The sequence below is a fragment of the Sebastes fasciatus genome, chromosome 24, assembly GCF_043250625.1.
Source record: "Sebastes fasciatus isolate fSebFas1 chromosome 24, fSebFas1.pri, whole genome shotgun sequence".
In the NCBI taxonomy this organism is placed as follows: domain Eukaryota; kingdom Metazoa; phylum Chordata; class Actinopteri; order Perciformes; family Sebastidae; genus Sebastes; species Sebastes fasciatus.
In genome coordinates this window covers 2,586,670-2,611,997 of record NC_133818.1, presented here as the reverse complement: position 1 = coordinate 2,611,997, position 25,328 = coordinate 2,586,670, and the positions used below count along the sequence as shown (strand labels likewise).

The window sequence follows — 25,328 nt, the reverse complement described above, 5'->3', positions numbered from 1 at the left end:
GCGATGATAAAAACCTGCGTATGAAAAGCTTCCTTCTAACCGGCTGATAATAAGAAACAAATGTCTGACATCAACAGCAGCTGAAATCACCGAGCAGCACGACGCTACAGGTGAAGACCAGACAGACGATGGCACCAAACCAGCCAATGGGACAGCAGACAGCAACTCCAAGAGCCAATCAGGCTCCAACAAAAAGGTACAACTGAGGAAACATACATAGTACGTATCGTCTATAGCAAGGTAACCACGACAGATTCTGGTTTAGATTCAGATTCTGGGCTAAAATCACCAGAATTTTCTTATTGATGAATCCAACTGCAAAGTATAATTAGATTTTTTCTTGTAAATTTACCACTTTCATCTCAGATGATATTCAAGTTTTTTTTATTATAAATTTACCACTTTAATCTCAGAGAATATCCAATTTTTTTATTGTAAATTTATAACTTTAATCTCAGAGAATATCTGAATTTTGTCTTGTAAATTTACCATTTTAATCTCAGAGTTTTTTCTTGTAAATTTGGCTAGTTATATCGTCTGTTGGAAATGTTCTTTGAGATCACAAAGTTTAGGCTCCTCCAGCAGTGTATTGAAATGGTGTGAATCTGCAGCGACCTGTCATCACCTGTAACAAACAGGAAGTGTATTAAATGAATTCTTTGTCCTCCTCTCAGCTCTCTCTCTTCAGACGGCTGTCCTTCTCTAGGTCGAAGCAGACCAACGACAGGGACCAAACCCCATCGGAGGGCGCCGTCAGCGGGGACTCCGCCGTCCGGGGAGAGCCTCCCTCCACGGCTGCTGCTGCTGCTGCTGCTGCTGCTGCTGCTGCTGCTTCTGCTGCTTCTAGAGAGCCAGAGACAAACAGAAGCGGAGCACAGCAAAGAACGTTTCCCTCTGGAGCCAGGGGCCCTCGCTCCGGAGCCTGCACCGTGCTGTGATCCCCGAACTCTTAGGTGGCCTCGGCCATCTTGAAAAGTCAGACCAAAGTGTGAAAAGGTTCGTTAGCAGCAAGGCAGAGTTAAAGAGGCCCTGTGGAGTTTACATTCAGTGTTACTCACCTAAACACCAAACAAGTGCATCTCCATCCTCAGATTTGTAAGTATTGCATTGTTTACATCCATGCTTCCTAGTTAGCAGTCTTCTTCTTCTCTGCCTTCGCCGGCACACTGCAGGTCATGTTGACTATAGAAACTCCACAGGGAACCTTTAGCTGTGTCTCCCCTCAGGGTTTCATATAGCTCCGTGCTGCTCAGGATCACCCACACTCCAGGTTTCTGTGTAAACACACTCGTCATGTCGGCCTGAATCACAAAGTGAGGCCGCGGCAGATTCATGTCCATTTAATACTGTTGTCTGCGTCTTCGCTCGTCCTCCCACCAGAGATACAAACTAAGAATGTTGTTTTTGCAGACCTGCAGTGGTTTCTCTTCTCACCTTGCTGCAGTGATGTAGAGGTGTACTGCATGGTGAGTCAGTACGCTGTGACATCACTGCTGGGTGTGGATACAGGTGTACTAGAGGGCGGAGAAAAACTGCTTTTCCAACACATTCTCACTCTTAACTTACCAAATACCTCCGCTTGGTCAACGCCCCTCGGCATCAGAGACCAACGCACATATTGTTCCTAAAGGGCGCCTCCGTGAGTCGGTTTCCGATGCCGAGGGGCACGGACCAAACGGCGATATTCGACGAGTTGATAGTGAAGACGGGTTGGCTTTTCAGCCTGGTGTTAAATGACTCTTTAAAGGAATATTTAAAGGAAAATCTTTTTTTACAGCAGAAAAACACGTACGAACCTGTATAGAAACATCTGAAAGCCACTCCTGCACCCAAATTCAAATACATTTTTCATATATGAACAGATTCTCGATTAAGCGATTGATTGTTTGGTCACTAAGATATCAGAAAATAGTGACAACTGTTCATCACAAGATCCCAGAGACCAAGTATGAAAATGTCTTGTGTTGTCCGAACAACAGACCAAAACCACAAAATATTTCATTTACAATCACAGAAGACAAAGAGAAAAAGGGAATTTTGTCATTTTTACTTGAAAAAAATGGATCAATTACCAAAATAGTTGCAGATTAATTCTCCATCTACTCTTTTAAGTTTCAGCTCTAGAGAAGTTTCTTTAGTCGTTTTGATGCAATCTTTTCCCACCGTGTCTCCATTTGAAGCCAATGAGTACTCCTTTAAGGGTCAAATCTAAACCGTCTTCTTTACAAAGAAAGCTGGACTGTGAGAGCAGCTTTAAATCAACCACTATCAGTTCACAAGTGACCTACAGCTGAGCCTCCTCCTCCACCAGTATGACCAGTATCACCATGTTGCTGGGCGGTGTGTACTTTTTATTGTGTGGCACATATTTCCTACCTGAGCCTCGAGGTGTGTGTGTGTGTGTGTGTGTGTGTGTGTGTGTGTGTGTTAAACTGTGAGTAGATAATCTTATTTATTGCGACATGGTCCTTGAGCACATTTGCACTTTTGATGTGATCTGTTTGCATTTCGAAGAGATGCATCAGTTTTATATTCTGACATAATAATCTCATTTTAACTGACTTTTGTATCGTTCGGATTTTTGTGATATCAGTAAAACATTTTGATATAATAAAGCAGAACATGAGTCTTTGTTTATGTTACACATCAACAGTTTAGAGCTGGTTTTGCTGTAATTTCACATTGAAATGAAATACTTAATGTAGATATCTGAAACTTTCACATACAGACAGGCTGCCCCGCCTTGTTGGTGAAGGTTGTTGTGCTCTTTGCAGCATAGATTCAAATACTATATTTTATAAATTCAGGAGCTAAATTAGACATGATTTTTATGTCATTAGAACAATTACAATACAGATGTTTAAATAGTGTTTTTTGAAGACAATGGAGTAGAAGCGCTGCTGGGTCTTTGTGGTAATTAAAGGTGCTCTTTGGATCCTTCAGGTGTACTGTGCATATTCAGTCTTGTGAAGGGCTCATCTCATGGGTGGAATATGGTCTTAAAGTATAAAATGCAAGTCTCCTTCAAAAAGAATCAAAAGCACACTGGGTTTGTGCACAATTTAAATTTAATTTGTTTTTATTTCTTTAATTATTGACAAAATGGAACTTTGCAGCTTTGTTTTTATTCTAATGGTTGACATGACATAAGAGTATGTCATACAGTCAACATGTTACATCTTGGTTATATTGCACTGCCATATAGGTACCGTTATAAAAAGGTTTGTTTAATCATCCACACTCCGTTTTAGTGTTTTGCTGCTGTGAGTTGCTCCTCTACTTCCTTTGTGCACTACATTGTGGAACAATAGTACAATCAACAATATGTACACTAACATTTGTGAGTAAACTCAACTCCAAATGCAGAGTATACTGACATTTATACTGAACAGATAGGAAAGGAAACCAGTTTATTTTTCAGGCACAGAATGATCCCTGTGTGTTTTGCCTGTCTGAACCTCATCTCATCTTCACTTCATTCAACAAATGCAGCACATAAAACATAACACATAAAAAGGCGCATGCAACTGAACATAATTTGATGCAATTCAAAATCAATTCCAAAGTACAAAAATATAACAATAAACAACACAGATAAGCAGAGGAGGCAGGCATCAGATCATGACACAACCACTAATAAACAATCTTGGATGAAGCCAGGAGAGCATTTTTCAGAGAGGAACCTCACTGAAGTCTGAGCCCAACTGAAAAACATCAATCCCCCCACTGCTGAGGCACAAATATAGAAAAGAGAGAAATTATTTGAGGACGTAGGACACTATATTTGTGCATTTCTACTGAGCAGAGAATGTGCAGTGGACCCCCCAGTGATCGCTGGTGTAGCAGCCACACTTGAGCTTCTCCAGCCCTATCAAGGCCATGCTGTCAGGCTCCAGCTGTGGGAGCCCAGCTGTGGCGGCCCGACGCAGGTAGAGCCGGTCGAAGCGGAAGCGACTCTTGAACCGATGATCCTTGTTGGTGTTGGCATGGGTGTCCCATGTGTAGCGGCAATGCTCTGGCTCTCCCAGCTGCTCCCACACATCACAGATGCAGCCAGGAAGGCCCACTTTAGCCACCTGGGATGAAATAGAGTACAAGCAAAGAGGTGAATTACTACATGAACTACGTTATTTTTGATTATCTCTTTGATGGCTTTAGGAGATGAGGGATCTGAATGGAAGAGTCAAACCTCAGCATCCCTCAGGTTGGTGTCTCCTCCAAACAGAACGGTGACATCATCCGGCGTCTCTGCCATCATCTTCATCACCAGTCGCAGCTGTCTCATCCGCTCTCCTGCATTGGCCTTACAGCTCTCAAAGTGGGACGTCATGAGACAAAGCTTGTGGCCTTTGAACAGCACCTGATCTTGAAGGAGAGACATTTTGAGGTCGATGCACCAGGTAAAGATGTAATGAACTGTTTTTGACCCGTGCACCAACCTGAGCGACAAGCAGGTTCCTCATCATGTTAGTGGTCGGATAGGCGACTATTTCACTGTCCAGCAGGGTGATTCGAGACTTCTTCAGCATCATCCCGATGAAGTAATCCCCCTTACCACCTGGTCAGGGACGGTTCAAAATGAACAGTCTGAGTATAGTGCAAGTCAGGGCTGTAGTACTCCATTATCAAAATGGTTAAAGCCGGCCCTGATCACTTTCTTGTACCTTCGATGAAGGTGTAGTTGGCCGCTAGACGTTTCTTCATGAAGCGGCTGTATGGTTGGATGAGCTCCTGAAGAAGCACCACGTCAGGAGAGTGTCTACGTGGAGATAAAATGAAGAACTGCTGTGTACAAGGTCAAACTTGGACCTGCAAATTATCTCATGCAACAATGTGATTGAGCAGAATCACTTTTATTGGAACTTAAAGGTCCCATATCGTGCTCATTTTCAGGTTCATACTTGTATTTTATATTTCTACTCGCACATGTTTACGTGCTGTAATGTTAAAAAAACACTTTATTTTCCTCATACTGTCTCCCTGAATATGCCTGTATTTACTCTCTGTCTGAAACGGTCCGTTATAGCACATTTCAATGGAACTGCAATGGAATTGTGTTGCTAGGCAACAGGTTGGGTCCATGTTTACTTCCTGTCAGCTGATGTCATTGGCTTCATCCGAAATCGCATACTATGTACTACATACTCAATAGGTGTGCTATCGGTCAACGTACTTCTGTGTGAATAAACAGTAGCATGTATCTGAGCAGTAATTTACATCGTCACTTCCTGAGAATCCCCTTGCCGGTTGGAGACGTGTAACTATGGTAACCCGTGCTAACGTCACGTGACCAAAACAACGGTTTGTGAGAATCAAATTCTGAATTAATTTAAAATATATATCAACGCCTTACAGTTAAAATGAAGCGTTATTGACGTTACAGAGCTGTCCGTCAACGTCTGTTATGAACATTGTCTTCACTATTGCATTGCATTGTGGGATATTTATGCTGCCGTAGTGTCCAGCGTTGCATACTGTAATATTTCACCAGCAATAGTATGCAATTCATGTACTATTGGCTTCATACTAAGGTTTTGAACACACTAAAATCACATAACACTAAATAACATGTTAGTGTGGAATTGCTACTAAACTATATATGTATAGTGGACTTGATCACAAATGGACAGAAATCTTGGCAGCTTGTTTAAAGGCACATGAACACGGGCCGTGTGTATTTCTCAGTGGATTGAACGTTTAGATTCTTTATATAGCACTAAAACCTGCTTTATAATAACAAACACATGAAAATCTCACTTTTTACAACATGGGACCTTCAAGGGAAAACATTTTCTCTCTTATTGTACATCTGTTGCAGTGCTATCTAACCATACTATCTGTAAGGCTACATAGAAGAAGCAAGCAAGAGGTTTCAGTACTTTGTGTGACCTGACCCTTTAAAGCACACCAAGTGATAAAAGTGTGGAAGTAGCACGGTCTTACGAGGTTAAGTAAGAGCAGAGGCCTCTTGCTCTCTCTAGCTGCTCCTCTTCATCAAGTCCATCCACATTCCAGGAGATCAGAGACAGTTTGTTGTTGTCTTCTTCTTCTGGTTGATTCTCTGTGCCATCACTGCAGACAGCCTCGTTACTGCTGTCCGGTTTTAACAGTAGGCTACAAAATTGCAGCATCAGTTGGTTGCAAAAAAAAATAACCATCTTAAATATTAGACAGTGGAATTACCTGCTTCCTGGATTATTTTCCTCACCCTCCTTTCGGTTGGTTGTGGAGCTGGTGGTCATTTTTTCTGGTGACTCTCCTACAGCACACACTTGCTCCATTTGTCCGTTTTCAAGAGTCAGTTTGAAGCTTTCTGAAAGACTCAGCCAAGATGGTTGTTTACCCAGGATTAAGCCTGTGTGCTACAGCAGAGTCATATTAAGGTGACTCATAAGTTTCTGTTTTAAGAAACTGAAACCGTAAGCATCACGTGATGTGTAGTAATAATTGAAAGTAGTAGTAGTAATAGTGGTGGTAGGAGTATTTAATGATGAGCTATTCGTTGTTGTATCATCAAAACAAAAACAAATAGCTTTTGAATATTTTACTAGAAACCTTAATTTTGAAAATCCAAAACACCCAATGACACAGAACAGACCCTTTGATGATAACAAATAATACTGCTACTGATAATAATAATAATAATAATAATAATAATAATAATAATAAATATAATTATAATTATAGTAATAATTATAATAATAATTATAGTAATAATTATCATAATAATAATAATTATTATAATAATAATAATAATAATTATCATAACAATTATTATTATTATGATAATTGTAGTAATACTTATTATAATAATAATAATTATTATTATTATCATAATTATAGTAATATAATAATAATATACTATATAATATACTATAATAATATTATAGTAATAATTATAATAATTATAGTAATAATTATCATAATAATAATAACAATAATAATAATTATAATTATAGAAATAATTATCATCATAATAATGATGATAATTATTATTATTATAGTAATTATAATAATAATCATAATAATAAAAATAATTATCTTAATAATAATAGTAATAATAATAATCATTATAGTAATAATCATAATAATAATAATAATTTAATTATAATAATAATAGTAATAAGGAAGCGGAACCTTTGAAGAAACGCTGTTGTTTGACGTCGGTGTTAGAATCCTGAACTGTCAACAGGAAGCGGAGGAGCAGCATCACGTGTTGCTAATGTTGGTAGTTTTAACTACTAATTTCTCTTGTTTTCGTGTTTTAAAGTGAGTTACGATCTGTTGTGGTAGAACAATGACTGACTCACATTTATTCATTTTAATATTCTGAGATTTGTGAATGGAGTTTGGTGTGATTTAACCTGTACTTACCAGTGTTTTTCATATAACTTAAAGGAAAAACAACACAAATAGTGGGCATGTTCGCCGTATTAAAGAGTGGCTTCTAACGATTTAGACACGGTTTAAAATATGACGGTATCTCGTAAGATTGTGTGCTGAGAAGCAAGGGAGCTTTAAATCTAGAGATTTGTGAATGGAGTTTGGTGTGACGTCCTTTGTCCTTCAGTGTTCGCCTCCGCCCACCAGTGTTTTTCATATAACTTTAAGGAAAAACAACACAAATAGTGGGCATGTTCGCCGTATTAAAGAGTGGCTTCTAACGATTTAGACACGGTTTAAAATATGACGGTATCTCGTAAGATTGTGTCCTGAGAAGCAGGGGAGCTTTAAATCTAGAGATTTATGAATGGAGTTTGGTGTGACCTGAACAGAGCGTGTCAGGACATCATCTTCTGATACCCTCTAACCGCTGGCATCCGTGTTCAGCTGTATATTGTAGTCATAAAGTGACTTATTTGGCATTTTTGCGATTTCCAAATTGCCATGAGTCAACCTCTGAAACGTGCTCTGTGTTTCAAATGCGACTGACGAGAAATACCTCGTTTTTATTCCCAGAAAACAGACCCATTACAGGTCAGAAGAGAGGAGCCGGTAACCCGCAGGAGCTGCCACTGTGGTCTCCTTCCAGAAAGGTGGTGATTATGCGGCCGGGACGGCGTCTGTAACCGGCTTTAACAGATCTCAGTCCAGGCTTTGGGGGCGCATTCCTTGGAGGTGAGTGATTAACCAGACAGGTTTGATAAAACAGAAAATTACACTGTGGTTTTTGTTTTGGGTGTTCATTGGCATCCACTTCTCAAAAACATCTTCTACCTGGTTAGAACTGCTAAATGGGTGAAAATATGAGTGGGGTCTGGTGTGCACCTTTTGAGGTTTACTTAAATGTCCCATATTATAAAAAAGGGAGATTTTCATGTTTTTTTATTATTATAAAGCAGTCTTAAGTTCTATATAAATACTGTGAATGTATCGAAACACTCAATCCACAGGGAAATACACACAGCCCGTATTCAGAAAATCTGCATTTGAAACAAGCTGTCAGGATTTCTGTCCATTCGTGATGTCACAAATGTACAATATTTAGACCCTTTACACAATTTTAAACGTAAACATTCTAAATGTGTCCCAGTTTATTTCCTGGTTGCAGTGGATGTCAATGTCATCAGCTGACAGGAAGTACACATGGACCCAAGCTGTTGCCTAGCAACGCAATTCTGTTGCAATTCCGTCGCAATTCCGTCAAAATGCGCTAAAACGGAGCGTTTCAGACAGAGGGTAAATACAGGCATATTCAGGCCGACAGTATGAGGAAAATAAAGTTTTTTTTGAACATTACAGCATGTAAACATGTTCTGAACCTGAAATGAGCACGATATGGGACCTTTAAAACACAGGAAATCCTGAATCATAAGTGTTGTTATTGGGAAAGGCTTCACCTTGGATGTCTCTGAAGTGATTCCCAATATAACATACAGTATTATGAACAACGAGGAGTCAATATAAAATAATAACTTAAAGTGGTTTATCATGAAAATGCACTACATATGCATCTATATTGCATTTAATGACCATTCATTAAACACAGTTGTCCATGTTTTGGACTGATGATGTCTGAACTTTTTTCTGTTTAGTGTGTTTGGTACCGTGTTTGTGGGCCATGATGGAGGTCAGAGGAGCCCCCACTGAGGTCCTCCTGCAGCGTCCCTGGCTTCCTGTGAGCATCAGCGGCTGCCAGCTCCTCGCCAAGAGCTGGTTTGGGGAAACGACGTACCACATCCTGCTGACAGACATGCACTGTGTGTGGGAGGAGAGGATGGACTCAGCAGCCATCCAGAAGAGAGCACAGGTACACACAACACTGAGTAAATGATGCATTCACTGATCTGTTTTCTTGTGATGAATACATCCTGTTTTCTTCCTTCCAGGAGCTGAACAGACGTTTGCGAGCGCCGGTCAAAGCTTTCTTCTCCCACCTGTGTGAGGTGGTTCAGCCCCGTCTGTCAGGAGGTGAGGGGCGACCTGACGGCGAGGCCCAGATCTCCCTGACCCGACAGGAGGACGGAAACATCAGCATGAAGCTGAAGAGTGAGCTGGCAGGGCTGGCCATCTACTGGGAGTTTCACTGCACCCCCGCCCCTGTCACTGTGGTACGGTCCACATTTCACATTTGACTAACTGTCGCCCAGTTATAGTGTGTTTACATATCCAAAAACATCTTAGGAGCTGATTAAAATTTCAAGAACTTCATTAAAAAGTCCAAGAACTTCATTAATTTGGGTTTCTTGTGATGTTTCAGAGGATTTTCTACTTTATAAAACCCCAAATTCTGTGAGAAACAATGAAAATCTTTCATATTTAACTCAAAAATGAAAAGAATATTGATTATCCGCTGAAAAATCAGCCTCAGTACAGAAATATTGGTGTTAATAATATCGTATCAGCCTTAATAAATGGCAAAATAATCATGCACATTTTGATTTATGAGCTACAGAATTTGATCAGGTAAATTCATGTTTAAGTAACTCGAAATGTCTTTACAACGTGATAAAAAAAGCACATTCTGATGAATGCCTTTACACTGCTGTCTGTGTATTTATTTAAATCCCAGAATGACTTATGATTTGAAGTGAAGTTGGGACATAAATTCAAGTTAAACAGAGGTTGAAAAATCCAAAACACACAAAAACAAACAGTGATACAGGAAATTAAATCTGTAAATCTGCATTTTAAGAACAGTGTTATAATAAGACAGCATCATGTGTGTGTTTCCTCGCAACATTTTGTATTTACTTATTTACACTGGTTATATGTTATATATTATATGTCTCTAATGCACATGTTTGTTCATATTTCTTATATTCTCATTTCTCATTTTTATAATTACTTACATTTCTCTACATATACTGCGTTATATATTGTAGCATTATGTACATGATTTAAATGTTATATACTCCAAAATATTCATCAATAAAGTATTTCTGATTTGCAGGTGTGCGTTCAGCTGGTGCGCCCCCTGCTGGCGATGAGCCACCTGCTGCAGCGGCAGGTGGAGCAGCTGGGAGGTCTGCTGGGGAGGAAGGACGCAGAGATCCAGGACTACAGAGAGAACGGAGCCACGCTCAGCAGAGGTACAAACACACACGTATCGCAAACACACACACATATACAGTCACGTAATACACAAAAAAACAGATGTTCACTGCTTAATAAATGACAAAAGTCCATCTGCTTAAGAAGACCACAAGTTGCAGCTGAAAGCTCCCAAATCATATTTTTATTTTGAAAAACTACTGTTGCAAAATCAGTTTAAATCAATCCCAGCTACTGTAGTAGGGCTGGGACAATAAACCTCTCCAGATTCGATACTATCACGATACTTGGGTGCCGATTCGATTTGTATTGTGATTTTTAAGTATTGCCATTCGATATTATGATTTATTGTGATTTTTTTTAACCTTTTTAACTCTAGACCATGAGAAAAAGTTGGTTCATTCACTTCTAAGGACTTTTACTTTGGAAAATATCTAAAGTAATCCAGTAAAAATGTTTGATTTTCAGCATGTATGTAGTCTGAGATGTCCTGAGGTCAAATATATCAGTCATTGTCAGGAAGTATTTATTTCATTTTTTCCAGCAACCCAGCAGTCGGCCGGCTCGACCGTGAGTTTCCGCGATACGATAAAGTTTCCTGTCCGTGACAGAGTTAGCATGCAGCTTTAGCCGTGATGTCTAGCTCTGCTTTTCATGCAATGTGTGAAACCCAAAGTGTTTCCATCCTTTACTGGATGTGTAGTGTTTACCACGCTGGATTTAACATGTGAGGGTGCAGCTCGTATCCACGATGACCCTCCAACGTTTTCTACTTTCTTGTTTCGGCTCTCTGTGGTTTGCTTTGGTTGACGGATACGGAACGGATATGACGTCACGTTACTCAGACTACAACAATAAAAGCGGTATCTTCCTTCTACCTCCACATTGACTCAGATGAAGCAAATATATCGATTCTGGCATTAAAACATCTATTTTAAAATAGTTCTATTCTTGCATTGCTCTGTATATTACTGTACGTTGAACTGATGTGGTTTTAGTAAGTAAAAGTAAAAATGTGGGTGACGGCAGTGACCCCTCAAATTAAATTGTTGTCTACTTGTAATGCTAATAATAACTTTAATTATACAACACTCGTCAAAAATAAGTTAAAAAGTGCTTTACAAAGACCTAAAACCATGAAATACCAGATAAAAGTGAACTGTAGATAATTAAATAAGGTGCAGTAGCAAATGAGGCTAAACATAACTTCACTAAAACACAGAATAAAAACTGTTCAAGAGTATACAAGTTTTTAAGATTTTAACAAAGCTTAAAAGTGACCATTGAAATCTTTATTTAGTGTGTAACAAAAGCACACATTAGTGTCTATCTCACCTGTTTAATGAGCTCTATTTGGGAGGAACCACTGGTGAGAGTGAAGGTTTAACTTTGGTGGAATGGGTTAATGTTTTATAATTTAATGTTCATAATTCAAATGTGTGTTTGAACCCAGAGCGGCTGCAGACGGACGCCTTTGAGGAGCAAACCTACAGAGAGGACTTCATGTCAAAGGTCAGCGACACACACACACACACACACACACACACACACACACACACACACACACACCACAGCCCTGCAGCCTGTTGTTAAGGCTTGTTTTTACCATCCTCTCCGCTCCGTTCCTGATCGTTAACCGGCTGTGGCGAGCGCGGCGGGGACCACATGATAAAACAACAGCAGCCGCTGGAGCAGCCCTCCGCCTGAAACACGAGCCGCCGCGACACACTCTCAGTTCAAGTCGCTGTGCGTCACCGTCAGCCAATCAGAGCGAGGCGAGGGGCTGAGATTTTAGATGTAAAGTGTTTACTGTGTTCAGGTGTGGAATTTCTCGTGTGTGTGTGTGTGTGTGTATTTCAGATGTACTTGTGGAATATTTTCAGTGTCTATCAGTGCTCTCCCTCCCCGTCTATTATTACATTTTTATGTAATTTGCAGCTCAGGTTTTGTTCAATTTCAGTGTTTTTTTGTAGTTGTCGTTTAAATTTTCTATGTCACATTACAGGAAACAGAGACACATGTGAGAAGATAACAACAAACGAAATAGAAACAAAGAACGAACAGGGCGTAGTTAAAGAAAGAAATAAGGGATTAAGGCCCTGACTCACCAAGCCGACGGTCGGACAGTTTGGGGCCTTCGGTGAGCGTCTGTCTAGCTTTGCGGTGTGTCTCGCACCATCGGCTCTAGTGTCGGAGGTTTTTCGCCTGATTCAGCATGTTAAACCGCTGTTAGTGAGAGAAATCCCTCTGATTGGCTGTTCAAGAGCTGTCAAAGGTAACACGATAATAACACATTACCGCTAATTGGTTTTAATGCCACTAATTTATTTAACGCATTAACACAACTTGTTGTGTATCATATGAAACTATAAAACCTGATGAATCCATCGGTACCAACTATGTCATACTAGCTTGTAGTGAAGGAGGTTAAATAACGCTCTAAACGTGCGCTACATTTCGGCAAGGAAAAACTGTCATGTCCATTTTCAAAGGGCTCCCTTGACCTCTGACCTCCAGATGTGTGAATGTAAATGGGTTCTATGGGTACCCACGAGTCTCTCCTTTACAGACATGCCCACTTTATGATAATCACATGCAGTTTGGGGCAAGTCATAGTTAAGTTAGCACACTGACACACTGACAGCTGTTGTTGCCTGTTGGGCTGCAGTTTGCCATGTTATGATCTGAGCATATTGTTTTATGCTAAATGCAGTACCTGTGAGGGTTTCTGGATCAATATCTGTCATTGATCTGTGTTTTGTGTTGTTAAACAGGGCCTTCTGCAGTTCGTTAAATTAACTACAAGATAGTTAAAGACTTCTGGAGTCATGACAATCCCATAAACTTGACTTCAACCTGACTTTTTTGGAATGAAAATAACCCTTTATGCATGTTTTAAAAACACGTTTTACTTCTTATGATGTCATCTTGACTTCCTCATTACGTTGGTGTTCTGTATGAGCTGTGTGTTTCACCACAGTGTTACTCTATCTGTTGTGAGCTGTCTCCATAAATGTTAGACCTTAAATTAGCTGAACTTCTGATGTTTCTCTGGAGAAAGAGACACATTGTCTGATTTCACGTGAAGGTCATGGATGTTTTTTAAAGGTACACATCGGAGGGAAATTTTCCACCTTAAGTTGCTTTGCAGGAAAACACCTCGGTGTGATTCTCAGTTTGTTTGTTTGACTCTTGAGTTGCATCATCTGGTGGTTTCCAGAGAGGAAACCAGTCTGTTTGTGTAAAAGGACAAACCAGGAAGGAGTGTCATTTTCAGGTGGTGGAAGCGGTCCAGCTCAGGTACGCAGAGTCGTGGAAAGTTACATCAGGGTCACAGTGGCGCCTCTGTTTTCTGCTTCTCTGCTCATCACATCGTTGGAGCGGGTGGACAGTCAGAGACCACAGAAGAAGAAGAAGAAGAAGAAGAAGACAGTCAGAAGAATAATAATAAGAAGAAGAAAGTTAGAGACCACAGAAGAAGAAGAAAAAGACAGTCGGAGACCACAGAAGAAGAAGAAACCGAAGAAGACAGTCAGTCTTCTTCCTCATGGCAGATTCCACCGGGTTGCGCCGAGGCCGCCTCCAGACCAAAGTCCAAACTGAAATAAAACTCGTCTGGGAAAAATGTTGCCGGAATGCATCAAACGGAGAGTCACACACTGGACGGACCGCTCTGTGTGTGTGTGTGTGTGTGTGTGTGTGCGTGTGTGTGTGTGTGTGTGTGTGTGTGTGTGTGTGTGTGTGTGTGTGTGTGTGTGAATCAGAGGAAATCAGGTGAAGGCGTTTGGCGTGTGTGTGTAGTATTTATCTATTAGGGTAGGGCCTTTGGTGTGTGTGTGTGTGTGTGTTTACCGTCTGTACATCCAGCAACTTGTGTTTGTGTCTCCGTCTGTGTCCGTCTCCATGGCGACGCTCACCATGCATGACTCCATGCTATTTCCGAACTCACTTCTGATTACTTTAATATATCTGTACTTGATTTGAGTTTGAACTAGCACTTCATTCATTAGCCAATTAATCAATAATAAAGTAAATGTTTTAATGTTTCATGTCTTAACTTGGCAGTCTGTTCCACAGCTTTAGAGCTCTAGAGGTGCTGGTCTCATGGACTCAAACGTTTATTCATATTGATCATGTTGTGTGTCCAAATTGCATCAACTTTGACACTGCACGTCCTTAGGTCCCCTTCAATACACCAGCCAAGTGTGAAGTAGATGGGATGAGCGGTTCTTTAGACATGTGAAGGACACACAAACGTAGAGAGGTTCCTCGCTTTCTAGTGAGATAAACGCTCCATTAGTCAGATCACAGTCTGTATGCGTCTCCTGTTCACCAGCTCCAGGCTTATTTCCTTGAACTTCTTTGACATTTACTCAGTTATTTACGTTCCTGGTGCCAACAGAGAGGCAGAGCAGACAAATATCTTCAAAAAATCTTCCCCCTCTTTCACCATTTCCACAAGTGTGTGTGTGTGTGTGTGTGTGTGTGTGTGTGTGTGTTTGCGCCATTTGTGGCCTCCGTTTGCCACACCAAGGGGAGTGAAGGGCCGAGGGACAGTGATGACAGGAGCAGGAGCTTTTATTTTCTACTGCAGCAGCCCCTCCCCAGCCCGTCGCCACACAAACACCCCACCCAGCTCAGGTCAACATTTACATGGGTGGAATTAGCATGCGCTTCCCACTGAGACACACACACACACACACACACACACTTGGATTTAAGTTGGGCACAGGCTGAAGCTGGTCATGAAAAAAAATGTTCAAATCCTTTTAGGATCACATCAGCTTCCCTTAGGACCTATATTTGGTGTGTATGTGTGTGTGTGTGTGACCTGACAGAGGGGAGTGTCTGTCCACACACAGCCGGCTGTGACGCATGCTTTTGGTTTCTCAGAGCTGAGTGTTGGTGTGTGTGTCACTGAGGCTGTTTTTTTATCTTTATGTCTATATGTGTGTGTGTGTGTCATGGTGACGCATGCTCCGCAGCACTCACAGTGAGTCGTGCAGCAGCAGCGGCGTCGACGGCGTCACAGTTGTCAGCTCTGAATTGAATTGTCACCGTTTGGGAACGCCGCCCGCTTCCTGTTTCTTGGGACGGCGGCTTCACAGCTCCACGGCAACCGCGCAGCAGTTTAACGACATCTGACAATTAGTGGCCACGTCTGACCACAACACCTCACCTCACTTGAGCTGCACAGAATCAAATAATTGAGCCAAACTGTTGCCCTACTGAGTCGTTGGCTTCCAAATTTTGCGTTCCTTGTTCCGAATTTCCTGCTTTTCTGGCTTAAATTGAAGGTTTTTCTGGTCAGGTTTTGTGTTGAGTGAGCGTGAAACTGCTTAAAAGTGAACTGAGAATCAATAATTTCTTTCTCTACAGTGTAGAAATGTGCAGTTTTCCGTCTCCAGTGAATGGTTATGTGCTCAAACGGTAAAGATCCTTAAATGCTACTTGACTCTAAACGTGAAGCTGCTCTGGCAACAACAGGACGAGTCAAATCCTAATATCTGTTTGCTTCAACCAGAGGCTCTAAGTTAAGAGCAGGGCAGGAAACTTCCATGTTTTCATCCACTGACCACAGACGATGGAGTCCAAAACAAGAATGAAGAGAAGCTGCAGATATTAATCGGTTTAATGGCTGCTGAAGTTTCTGATGCAAATAGGAATCAGAGTGACGGCACCCAAATATCTGCACTGCTGTATTTTTAAGGCACTAACCCCATTTAAAATAACGTGAAATAACTAGGCCTGTCAATCGATTCAAATATTTAATCGTGATTGATTGCACATTTTTTTCTGTTCAAAATGTACCTTAGAGGGAGATTCGTCAAGTATTTAATACTCTTAACAACATGGGAGTGGATAAATATTCTAATAAATATATTCATTTAAAAATAAATGCAAAAATAAATACAAAAATAAATGCAAAGTCGCCTGCATTCGGGCATGTGTGACTGTGCCTTAAACTATGGGATCGCCTCGCTTCCCAGCATTGGACGCTTGATGGGCTGCTACTAGACACAAGGCTCCTGATTGGACGAACGCTGTTTCTGAATAATCCATGCAGCTGATGAATCTGTCTTTATTTTAGATCGACAACAGTTAGTTTAAAAGTTTCTCTGAAGTTTCCAGTGAAAGGCCGGAGGCTACGTACCATAAAGCCTCGGTTATACTTTCTGCAAGGACGGTCGCACGGACATGAGCTGACGTGGAATCATGAAACGTTTGGATCTTTTACACGCTGCGCGGGTTTCTCCTCGCGGCAAACTGACATGTTTAACATTTTCTCCACCCATTCTCGTCCGTGTAGAACAATTTGGATGTACATTTTTCACAGCTTCTTTTCAAACTTTTTGGGGACATTTTTGGGACAATTTTCTGACATTTTTGGGAGTTTTTTCAGACAATTGTCGGACATTTTGCGGATGAAGCCTTAGTCTTCCTCTCAAGGTTAGGACAGCCCACCTGAGAGATGAAACCCTCTGCAAAGAAACTACATAAAGCACTTTTTGCTGCCTGTAACGCTCATTTGCCTAATAAACATTTGATCAACTCTCTAAAATACTAAAAATATTGGGTGAGTAGCTCCATCTTCCTCACCGTGTTTCACATGGAAGTAGAAAGTCAGTGATTTATCAGACTGGCTGGTAGTTGGTGTTTGATAACGGAGGCTCTGCTTTAGCCTGCTGCTGTTTCTATCCTTCTCTTTAACTGAAGGGGTTAATGGTTCATGTAATCAGTGTAAAGGGACAGAAAATGAGAGGATCAGTGAGGGAGATGGAGGAAAGTTTCTCCTCGGTAAATCATTGACTGCTGCTCTCATAAACAGCAGCGAGCAGCTCTTTATCTCACATAGCTGAGGAATTCAGGGTCTGGGTGGTAAGAAGGAGTGATGTTGAACTGAATATTTAGCTTCCTGTCTAAATATCCAACGTAGTCTCACAGCAGTTTGTGATAAATAGTCACCAAATGTAATCTACTTGATTCGTGTTTATAGACACAAATTTCCCTTTTTTTCGTGACGCTCAGCACGACTTTCAACTACGTATTTTTTGTGCGTTTTCCTATGAATGTCCAGCAACACGTGACGCACGTGTCAATTTCCGCTCCAGTCTTTTCAAAATAAAACTACTTAGTTAGGTTTAGGAAAAGATCAACTTGGTAAGGCTTATTTTTTACTTTATTGAATCTCCATTGTAATCTCCCTGGTAAAGTAGTTTAGTTTTCTTACAATGTATTCATATTCCTCAGCTTCTTACCTTTCAAAAGAGACCAGATATATGCATCTAAGCCTTCTGGTTTAGGAGCAAGCCCTGATTAATTAATTAATTAATTTAGGGTAGTTCATTTAGGCGTTTTTTCCGAGGAATAGGGCTAGGGCACAGGAGGTTAAATTAACAACTTATTGAACACAATAGCTTCTCCAATATGAGGTTTTGCTGCGTTCCTCTCTTTTGTATCATTATAAACTGAATATCTTTTGGTTTTAGTCTGTTGGTCAGACGAAATAAGACATTTGAAGACGTCACTCAGGACGGTTTTACTGTTTTCTGACATTTATCGACTAAACAAATCATGAAAATTAGCTCCAGGCCTTGTTTCTGAACTGTAAAGAGTAACAAAACAAATGTAGCTGTTCCTCCTCCTCCATGTGCCTGCTGTCAGTTGCACACAGTTTCCACAGGGTTGTCCCTGGTCTGGGTCTGTAATTAGGCCCTCTGTGGCCTGGCTGCTCCCCCTCTACAGCTGCTGGCCGCTGGGCCGAGCCCCAGCCTGGACCGGCCGAGTGCGGCGTCCCGCAAAGACATCACGAGCCTGCGAGCAACATGAGAGCACCGACACAAAACACGGCTGTGGCACGTGAACACGTCGGACGCCTACTGCAATACTGTATTTTATTCCATGAGCCTTTACGCTACTGTTACAGGATGTGAGTGAGCGGTGCGCGAGGCGGGTTTAAATGAACGGGAGCCACAAACAAATACTAGGCTTTACTCGGCTGACAGAAGATGGATTATCAGGATCAGGAGGTCATGCATTTTAATTTGTAATATCAGAGCTGCTGTGAGGTTTTTAAGGCTGATATTTGAATGTAGAAATGAAAATCCAATAGAGATATATATATATATATATATATATATATATATATATATATCAGCTGACATCAGCTCCTTTTTTCTCCAAAACTTAGATGTAGACGTGAATTTTGAATGCCAATACCAATATTTAAAGGGTCTGTATGTAAGGTTTTACACATATGAATGTTTTTAATAGTTTTTTATTGCCAATGTGTGAACAGGTTGTAACCTGGATCAACATCACAGGTGTCACTGAGACACAAGACAAGACATTTCTGATTCTTACATATTAAAAACATACAAATCTGATAGTATGTTGGCTGATATTCCTTCTTTCTTTAAAATGTCCTCAAAACTGGAGAGCTGAAGCTGATATTTGAGAGTAAAAAAGAAATCCAAAAACTAAAACAGGGCTGCAACTAACGATTATTTTCATTGTCGATTAATCTGTCGATTATTTTCGTGATTAACCGATTAGTTGTTTGGTCTATAAAATGTGGATCAGTGTTTCCCAAAAATATTTTTAAAAAGTTATTTTCTTAAAGGTATAGTACAGTTGAAACGGACATTTTTTGAACATTTTCTGATTTTTTAAAAATATTTCTTGGACATTTTTCGGACTGTTTTGGGACTTTGTTTTCAGTTGAAAGCGTTCATTTGTCAGGACGGAGCGTAACGAGTGTTTATCGGCTGTAGAGTGGCTGCACATTTGACTCAACACTGCTACAAATGATGCATCTCGTTGAGATGTGTTGTAATGTTATACAGGACCTAATATTTACCAATCAGCACTCATCTTAGATCCTGCCCATCAACCAAAGATTAAATAAACATTAACATGACATGCACCACTTTATGAAAGTCTAAAATCTGATTCATTATTTCAAAGATGAAGAAAACAAGTTCTCTCCTTTACAGTTTGAGTGGACAAGCATGACAAAAGGTGACGTATTTTACCCCAAGCTGAAACCAGCTGCTGGACAACCTGCGGTGGCTGCGTGAGCCGTCCTATCTGAGATGTTACTGTGAGCGTTTGGCTCAGATTAGCAGCTTTCTGTGTGTCATCACCCTGAAGGGAGACGTGACGGCAGCACACAAGGACAGAGGAGAGGTGAAAGGTGTGGATGGCGTCAGAGCAGAGAGCATGCTGGGAGATATACTTCACCTGCCTCTGTTTGTTTTCCTGCTTACGTCACTGCGTTGTCTAGTCACGTTGAATTATTTTGAGTGTCTCAGCTCTATTTACATGATGTGAGCAGCTAAAAATACTCTATGACTCATTTGTTATTGTGTCCGGTGCTTTCAACCACATCCTGTGGCCTTCATCAGTGGATGGAGTTGCTCAGTTGCCATGGAGATGGTTTAGTTGTTATCATGTGACCTTCTTTCTCAGTTCAAGCATCATATCTGGCGTCGGATCTGGATTTCAGGCCACATCCACACTAATACGTTCTCGTTTTAAAATGCCCCTAAAATAGAGACGTTTGACGCCGTTTTAGTTTTCAAACTCTGGGATTGCGTTTTAGTCTGGACGGACAGAAACGGAGACCTTTACAGACACCCACGTTCGCTTCTTGATTGGGTCTTATCAGTCATGGCATGTCCTTCCCTGTTTCGTCACGCCACATCACGTGTACCTTTTCCGGAAGAAAACAAACGACATCCGTTATGTTTTCCGCCGTCAGCCAAAAACCAAGCTGGAGACAGCCAAAACCAAGATGGTGGCTTAGTTCAAGCTTTTTAAATGGCGCTCTTAACCGTCTCCTGTTCAAACTGTGCACCTACGTCTACGTTTCATCCTCCAGTTTTTTTCCGAGGACGTGACCTCGAGTCCTTCGGGAGTTCAAACGGAAAGCGACGCACCGCTCTCGGATTCGTTGACAGGAAGCTGAGGTCACAGCGAGGAGAGAAGGAGGTCGAGAGGAATGAGGGAGAGTAAACATGAGGTCAGCAGCAGAGACGAGGATGAGGGAGAGTGAGTGTGAGACTCTCCGGCACCAGGACCCCCGCCTCAAAAACAACAGCAGCAGCAGCAGCAGCAGCAGCAGCAGCAGCAGCGCGTCTAAAATCAGAGCTGTTTACCTGTTAATAATAGAAGAACACCAACACGCCTCCTCTCATCACCTTCGCCACACATGATGCTTTACTGTGGGCTAGGGGAGGCGTCTGGAGGCGTGGCCACCAGGTGAGCGCTCCTCCTCCTCTCTGCCTCCTTTCCTCCGTTGTTGGAGGACTTTGTTCTGGGAGGAACTTTCCAGAACATTTCAAAAACAGGCGAGAGGTTATTGACCTGCTGTAATCACCTTTTTATTCCTCGTCTGGCATTTCCTTTCTGGTCAGCAGCAGCAGACGACAATCCGCTCGCCGCTGTGTGCCACTTTTGTACTTTTCCTAAAATATAGAGAAGTATGGAAGCCCTTCTCTGCCAAAAAAAATCTAATCCAATAAAAAATACTCCTGGAGAGCCAGCATTTTTTAATTTTACTAAATCAAATTATAAAATTATAAAATCCAATAAAATGATTAGATTTGATACAAAGTCAAAATTTAGATTTTGTGAGTCAACATTAATGCCATGTCCACACTACACAAGAATCAAGCTGATCTTGGGTCTGATTCCTCCTGACGATGGTCAGCAAAGCTCTGATTTGTTGATGGTTCTAAAGATTATCTTTCCAGGTCTTCTTGTGGTGTGAGGTATGTTAAGAGTGTTTTTTTACATCCTCCAATTGGCTCTGAAGTCCATCTTGGCCGCAACGATTTAAAATCAGTGGGATATTCTGTTGAAAAAAACAAGATGGATAGGAACAATATCTCATCATCACTATTTTAATTTAACATGCATAACTTTTCATCCTTTTGTTTCCTCTCCTGGCACCAACAGGCTTCCAGAGAGAGAAGTGGAGGAGCTCTAAACTATCAAATAAGAACCGGATCCAACCGATTGAACTCAGCGTTTCAGATCAAATAATGTGAAGTGAACCGGCAGCCAGAGAGAGGAGAGGGCGCCTAAAAAGAGAGAATACGGTGGGCTTTCTGCTGCACATTGCTTTCTCTGTGCCCAAAGCAGAACTAAGCCTCACCAGAGCATTTACATTTATTTTTACGATATTTAAACAAACAAATAACAAAAATAAATCAATGCAAAACCTCTAAACCTGACCAAAGTGTGTTTAGGAGCCCCTCTGCCCTGACAGCGAGCGGGAGACCACCAATTTCTCCTGGTCAATATTTGAGGAGCTAATTTGGAGAGTTTGTCCTCTCCATCGGGGGAAAAAAAAAGAAGGATTTAGTGAATAGCGTGTGTTTTTCTACGTGCGTTTGCATAATGTCACAGGAGTTTACACGCACCCTTATCTGTCAGGCTTGGGGTTGACGGAGTGTGTGTGTGTGTGTGTGGGTGTGTGTTTCAGTTGTTCCTGCTCGCTGCTCTACCTGCGCTCAGCTGTGCCAATAATGCAGCTTTGATTTGAGGCTTATCGCAGCGCCGTCACACCCTGCATCACACCTCGGCCATGTGACTCCCACAGCAGAGCCGTAAAACAAACATACCCAAAGCTGTGTCAAAAGGACACTCTCATGCTTTAACTTCATGCACCTGATTATTTCTTTTGAATCTTTATGGATTTATTGTCTCTAAAGCTGCTGAACTGAGCAGATCGACTAACACCTCAAATGAAATGCAGAGACTACAAGGTGTATGAGCACGCAATGCTGATACAGAACACACATTTCTATCAATAACATCATCTCCAACATCTGGGATGACGGTAGAATAAAAAGAGTGAAGCAAATTTTCGCCTCACAAGTTGGACCGCCGGTATGATTTGTCTCCATAGATGCCAACAACTTTTCTTTCCTCCACCAACCACGGAAGAAATAACCACTGTTGCTGCTTTGTACATGTTGTGGAAGCCCCAGATATGTCAGAAAACCAAACGCCGTCGTGTCTGGGTTCATAGCATCACCCGGCGGCGAGCTGTATTCACATACAGTGTCATTGCACTGACTGTATCCAGCAGCCACACGTCTCTACTGCAGTATGAACCCAACATAAACAGATTGTGCTGTGATTTACTATTAAACGGATCAAAATGATGCTGAAATAACGACATAATGATGCTGATTTGTAAAAAGACAGAAAACATGCTTTGTCCGGTCTGTCACCATGACGACAAGCAAACAACTTTTAAAATGCTTGTTTTCTGAATGGAGTCTGGATGGATCAGTGCCAGGCTATGCAGCTGCTCCATCAACACTCAACATAAAGTCATTAATACGGCAGCGACGTTGTTGTTCCTAACACAGACAGTCTGTGGGTTCTACACAGAGTTAGGTCCGCTCTCTGGAAAGAGATGATGTACTATCGTAGCTCTGGGTGACCACAGACATACAAGATTTATTTCCTCTATTTCTGATTCAACAACGTCAGGACGTCAGTGACGACAGGAGGAGGATCTCAACGCTGATGAACTTTTCCCACACAGGAATTAATCGCTCCAGCTGAAATATTTTAACTCCCACGAACATGCGAATGACCCAAATTTTGCATATTCGCATCGCGTCATTCACAAATTTGCGTCTATTCGAGTAATCGCGCCACGCGAAAAGATTGCTTCGCTCTTGGTGTGAACCCACCATTAGACGGGTCAAGACACAATTAAAGTAGAAGTTATGATTTATATATATATATGTATAATAATATACACAGTATATATGTATATGTTTGTAGCACGAATACCAAACTAAACCATATATCATTTTTTAATAATTTCCACCTGTTGCTGATCATCTGACTCTTCATATTTCTTGGACAAAACTACAAAAATAAAAACAAATTGAAATAAAAAATCATCTAAATCAAAAGAAATTGTCTGTAAAATGTACTTTTGAAAGTTTTACAACTAAGATTCATCACAAAGAAATCTCTCACCTTCTCCACCGTCCCGTCTCTCTTCCCATCAGGCTCTTCCTCTACTGTGTTCTGAGCAGCCGGACGCTCTGGGCTTCGACGCCGACCTCCAACACCTGTACGCAGCCGTCGTCGCCCACGGCAACACACGGAAACGCAAACTGTCTGAAGAGCCCTCCGTTGAGGAGCACCAGCCCCCCGCCGAGAAACCAGACGTCACCTCGTCTTCAGGTTTGTTTGAGCTGATGTCTGGAAAGAAACGCTCCAGTTATTGATCAGAGGAAAACGTGTTTCTGATGATCCGCTCATCTAAACTTTTACTCTCTCAGCCGCCATCTTAAAGAGATATTCAGGTTTACTTTAGCATCCAATAACCCCATCAAAACATTCATCAAGGGTCACATTGTGGCTCTTCCTTTTATTAAAGACGATCCTCAGAATAAACATCTGTGTATGCTTCTTGTTGGGGTAAATACATAGTGTATATTCAGTTTATATATATATATGTAATATATATATATAAAAATGAAATAATAAAATAAGTGTGTATTGTATCGCACCTTTCTTTAAAAAGTTACACAGAAAAGAATAAAAGAAACGGAACAAAACAAAGCAAAATAAAGTTAAAAGTAGATGAAAATATAAGACGATATAATCAGTGATATATGTGGTAGGAGGGAGAATATGAAAGCTTGTACAGCAAGAATGAACTCATTTAAGCTGTTTCATTGATATAATGCTGTCATTCTGCAGCTTGTGTCTTCAGTGTGCAGAGGAACCCCGAAATAGTCAAGAATATCAAGAATATAATAAATATGAACATGTTACTTCACATTCTCAAAGTTGAATTAGTTGCTTTGGTTTCAGGAAATGTTTAAAATCTGTGTCGTCGTCCTCCAGGTGGATCCATCACAACAGGGAAGCAGCTGAGGGCGGGCCGGGGGACGCAGCTGGAGCCAAGATGGCCAACAGACCCGCAGTACAACAGGTACGAAAGAATCCCCCGTTTATGGTTTAACTCCTCAGGTGCATCTTTCACTGACTGTTAAATAGAATATTGTGTTAAATTTAACATTTAATGGGTTTTTACTTCAACAATAATAGTGACAGGAAAATATCCAAATGGCAGAAAAGACGTGAAGAAGAAAGTTTAAAATGCAAATCAGCCAGAACGGATACACAGTCAGTAATCTACAACACTACTATTACTGCTAATAATAATAATAATAATGACAGAGTACATTTTTATACTGAACAACGTTAATTAACTAATAAACTTCATTTTCATTTCTAGCAGAGAAACCAAAAGATACTTGGAGATGTGGAAAATCTGAGAATTTACTATGCAAATCATTGATGAAAAACAGGAAATTGGATAAAACAAATTACAATTTTGCAATTATATAAAAGATACAAGAGATAGAATAATATAACAGGGACATCATAAGAGAAATACAGGCATAAAAAAAGAGTGTAAAAGCTGCTAAAACCAAATATTCGTCCGTCTTATGTCCTCTCCAGTCTCGACCAGTCACATCGGACGCTGCAGAGCGACCGTCCTCCAAACCAAAGAAGAAGAAAGTAGGACTGTTCAGATGAGCGCCAGCAGTCGGACGCACACGCACAGACCACAATTCAACAACCACAATTCAGAACTTCATTAGGAAAAATGCAAAATCTTTAAAACCATTTCTTCTTTTTAAACTTTTATTTTATTTTATAGTTTGAGGTTTTAAATAGGGTTTAGATTTATTCACACAAAAGGCTTTTAAAAATGTAATTAAATAAAAATAAACATTTTTAAAATCTGTTTTTTGTTTTTTTAGAGAAACTGTTGATTAAAG

At 40.8% G+C, this 25,328-nt stretch overlaps 2 protein-coding genes and 1 long non-coding RNA gene across 11 annotated transcripts in view; 1 reads left to right on the top strand and 2 right to left on the bottom strand.

Moving 5' to 3' along the window:
* Nucleotides 1–25,328, bottom strand: part of LOC141762808 (uncharacterized) — a 196,991-nt gene that overhangs the window by 30,696 nt on the left and 140,967 nt on the right. The gene's annotated exons all lie outside the window — the stretch shown is intronic.
* On the bottom strand, nucleotides 3,051–6,320 carry LOC141762655 (tyrosyl-DNA phosphodiesterase 2-like). Of its 3 annotated transcripts, none has more exons than XM_074626616.1 (6): nucleotides 6,184–6,320; nucleotides 5,944–6,090; nucleotides 4,665–4,759; nucleotides 4,440–4,558; nucleotides 4,190–4,360; nucleotides 3,051–4,076 (listed from the first exon to the last, which is right to left on the bottom strand). In XM_074626616.1, the coding sequence occupies exons 1-6, from the start codon at nucleotides 6,279–6,281 to the stop codon at nucleotides 3,795–3,797; spliced, it is 912 nt and encodes a 303-aa protein (XP_074482717.1). In that variant the 5' UTR covers nucleotides 6,282–6,320; the 3' UTR covers nucleotides 3,051–3,794. The 3 variants fall into 3 exon arrangements, with proteins under 3 accessions (XP_074482717.1, XP_074482716.1, XP_074482718.1); XM_074626615.1 differs by having other exon boundaries at nucleotides 5,944–6,114; nucleotides 6,184–6,318; XM_074626617.1 differs by lacking the exon at nucleotides 5,944–6,090 and having other exon boundaries at nucleotides 6,184–6,318.
* nhej1 (nonhomologous end-joining factor 1) lies at nucleotides 6,245–25,292 on the top strand. 7 transcript variants are annotated; one of them, XM_074626608.1, is made up of 9 exons: nucleotides 6,245–6,383; nucleotides 7,960–8,118; nucleotides 9,036–9,250; nucleotides 9,330–9,551; nucleotides 10,394–10,532; nucleotides 11,948–12,006; nucleotides 23,538–23,715; nucleotides 24,385–24,472; nucleotides 25,006–25,292. In XM_074626608.1, exons 3-9 carry the CDS (start codon nucleotides 9,062–9,064, stop codon nucleotides 25,067–25,069), a joined length of 939 nt encoding a protein of 312 aa, XP_074482709.1. In that variant the 5' UTR covers nucleotides 6,245–6,383; nucleotides 7,960–8,118; nucleotides 9,036–9,061; the 3' UTR covers nucleotides 25,070–25,292. The 7 variants fall into 7 exon arrangements, with proteins under 7 accessions (XP_074482709.1, XP_074482708.1, XP_074482711.1 ...); XM_074626607.1 differs by lacking the exon at nucleotides 6,245–6,383 and adding an exon at nucleotides 7,082–7,224; XM_074626610.1 differs by lacking the exon at nucleotides 6,245–6,383 and adding an exon at nucleotides 7,121–7,269.

What these genes read in the sequence shown, in the direction of transcription:
- LOC141762655 (XM_074626615.1), bottom strand. Translation starts at nt 6,281, where the DNA reads ATGGAGCAAGTGTGTGCTGTAGGAGAGTCACCAGAAAAAATGACCACC. An exon ending in GAAAATAATCCAGGAAGCAG is followed by an intron (nt 6,115 to 6,183) that starts GTAATTCCACTG and finishes GCAATTTTGTAG; the next exon opens with CCTACTGTTAAAACCGGACA. An exon ending in CTCTGCTCTTACTTAACCTC is followed by an intron (nt 4,760 to 5,943) that starts GTAAGACCGTGC and finishes ATCTCCACGTAG; the next exon opens with ACACTCTCCTGACGTGGTGC.
- nhej1 (XM_074626614.1), top strand. Translation starts at nt 9,062, where the DNA reads ATGATGGAGGTCAGAGGAGCCCCCACTGAGGTCCTCCTGCAGCGTCCC. An exon ending in CCATCCAGAAGAGAGCACAG is followed by an intron (nt 9,251 to 9,329) that starts GTACACACAACA and finishes TCTTCCTTCCAG; the next exon opens with GAGCTGAACAGACGTTTGCG. An exon ending in CGGAGCCACGCTCAGCAGAG is followed by an intron (nt 10,533 to 11,947) that starts GTACAAACACAC and finishes GTTTGAACCCAG; the next exon opens with AGCGGCTGCAGACGGACGCC.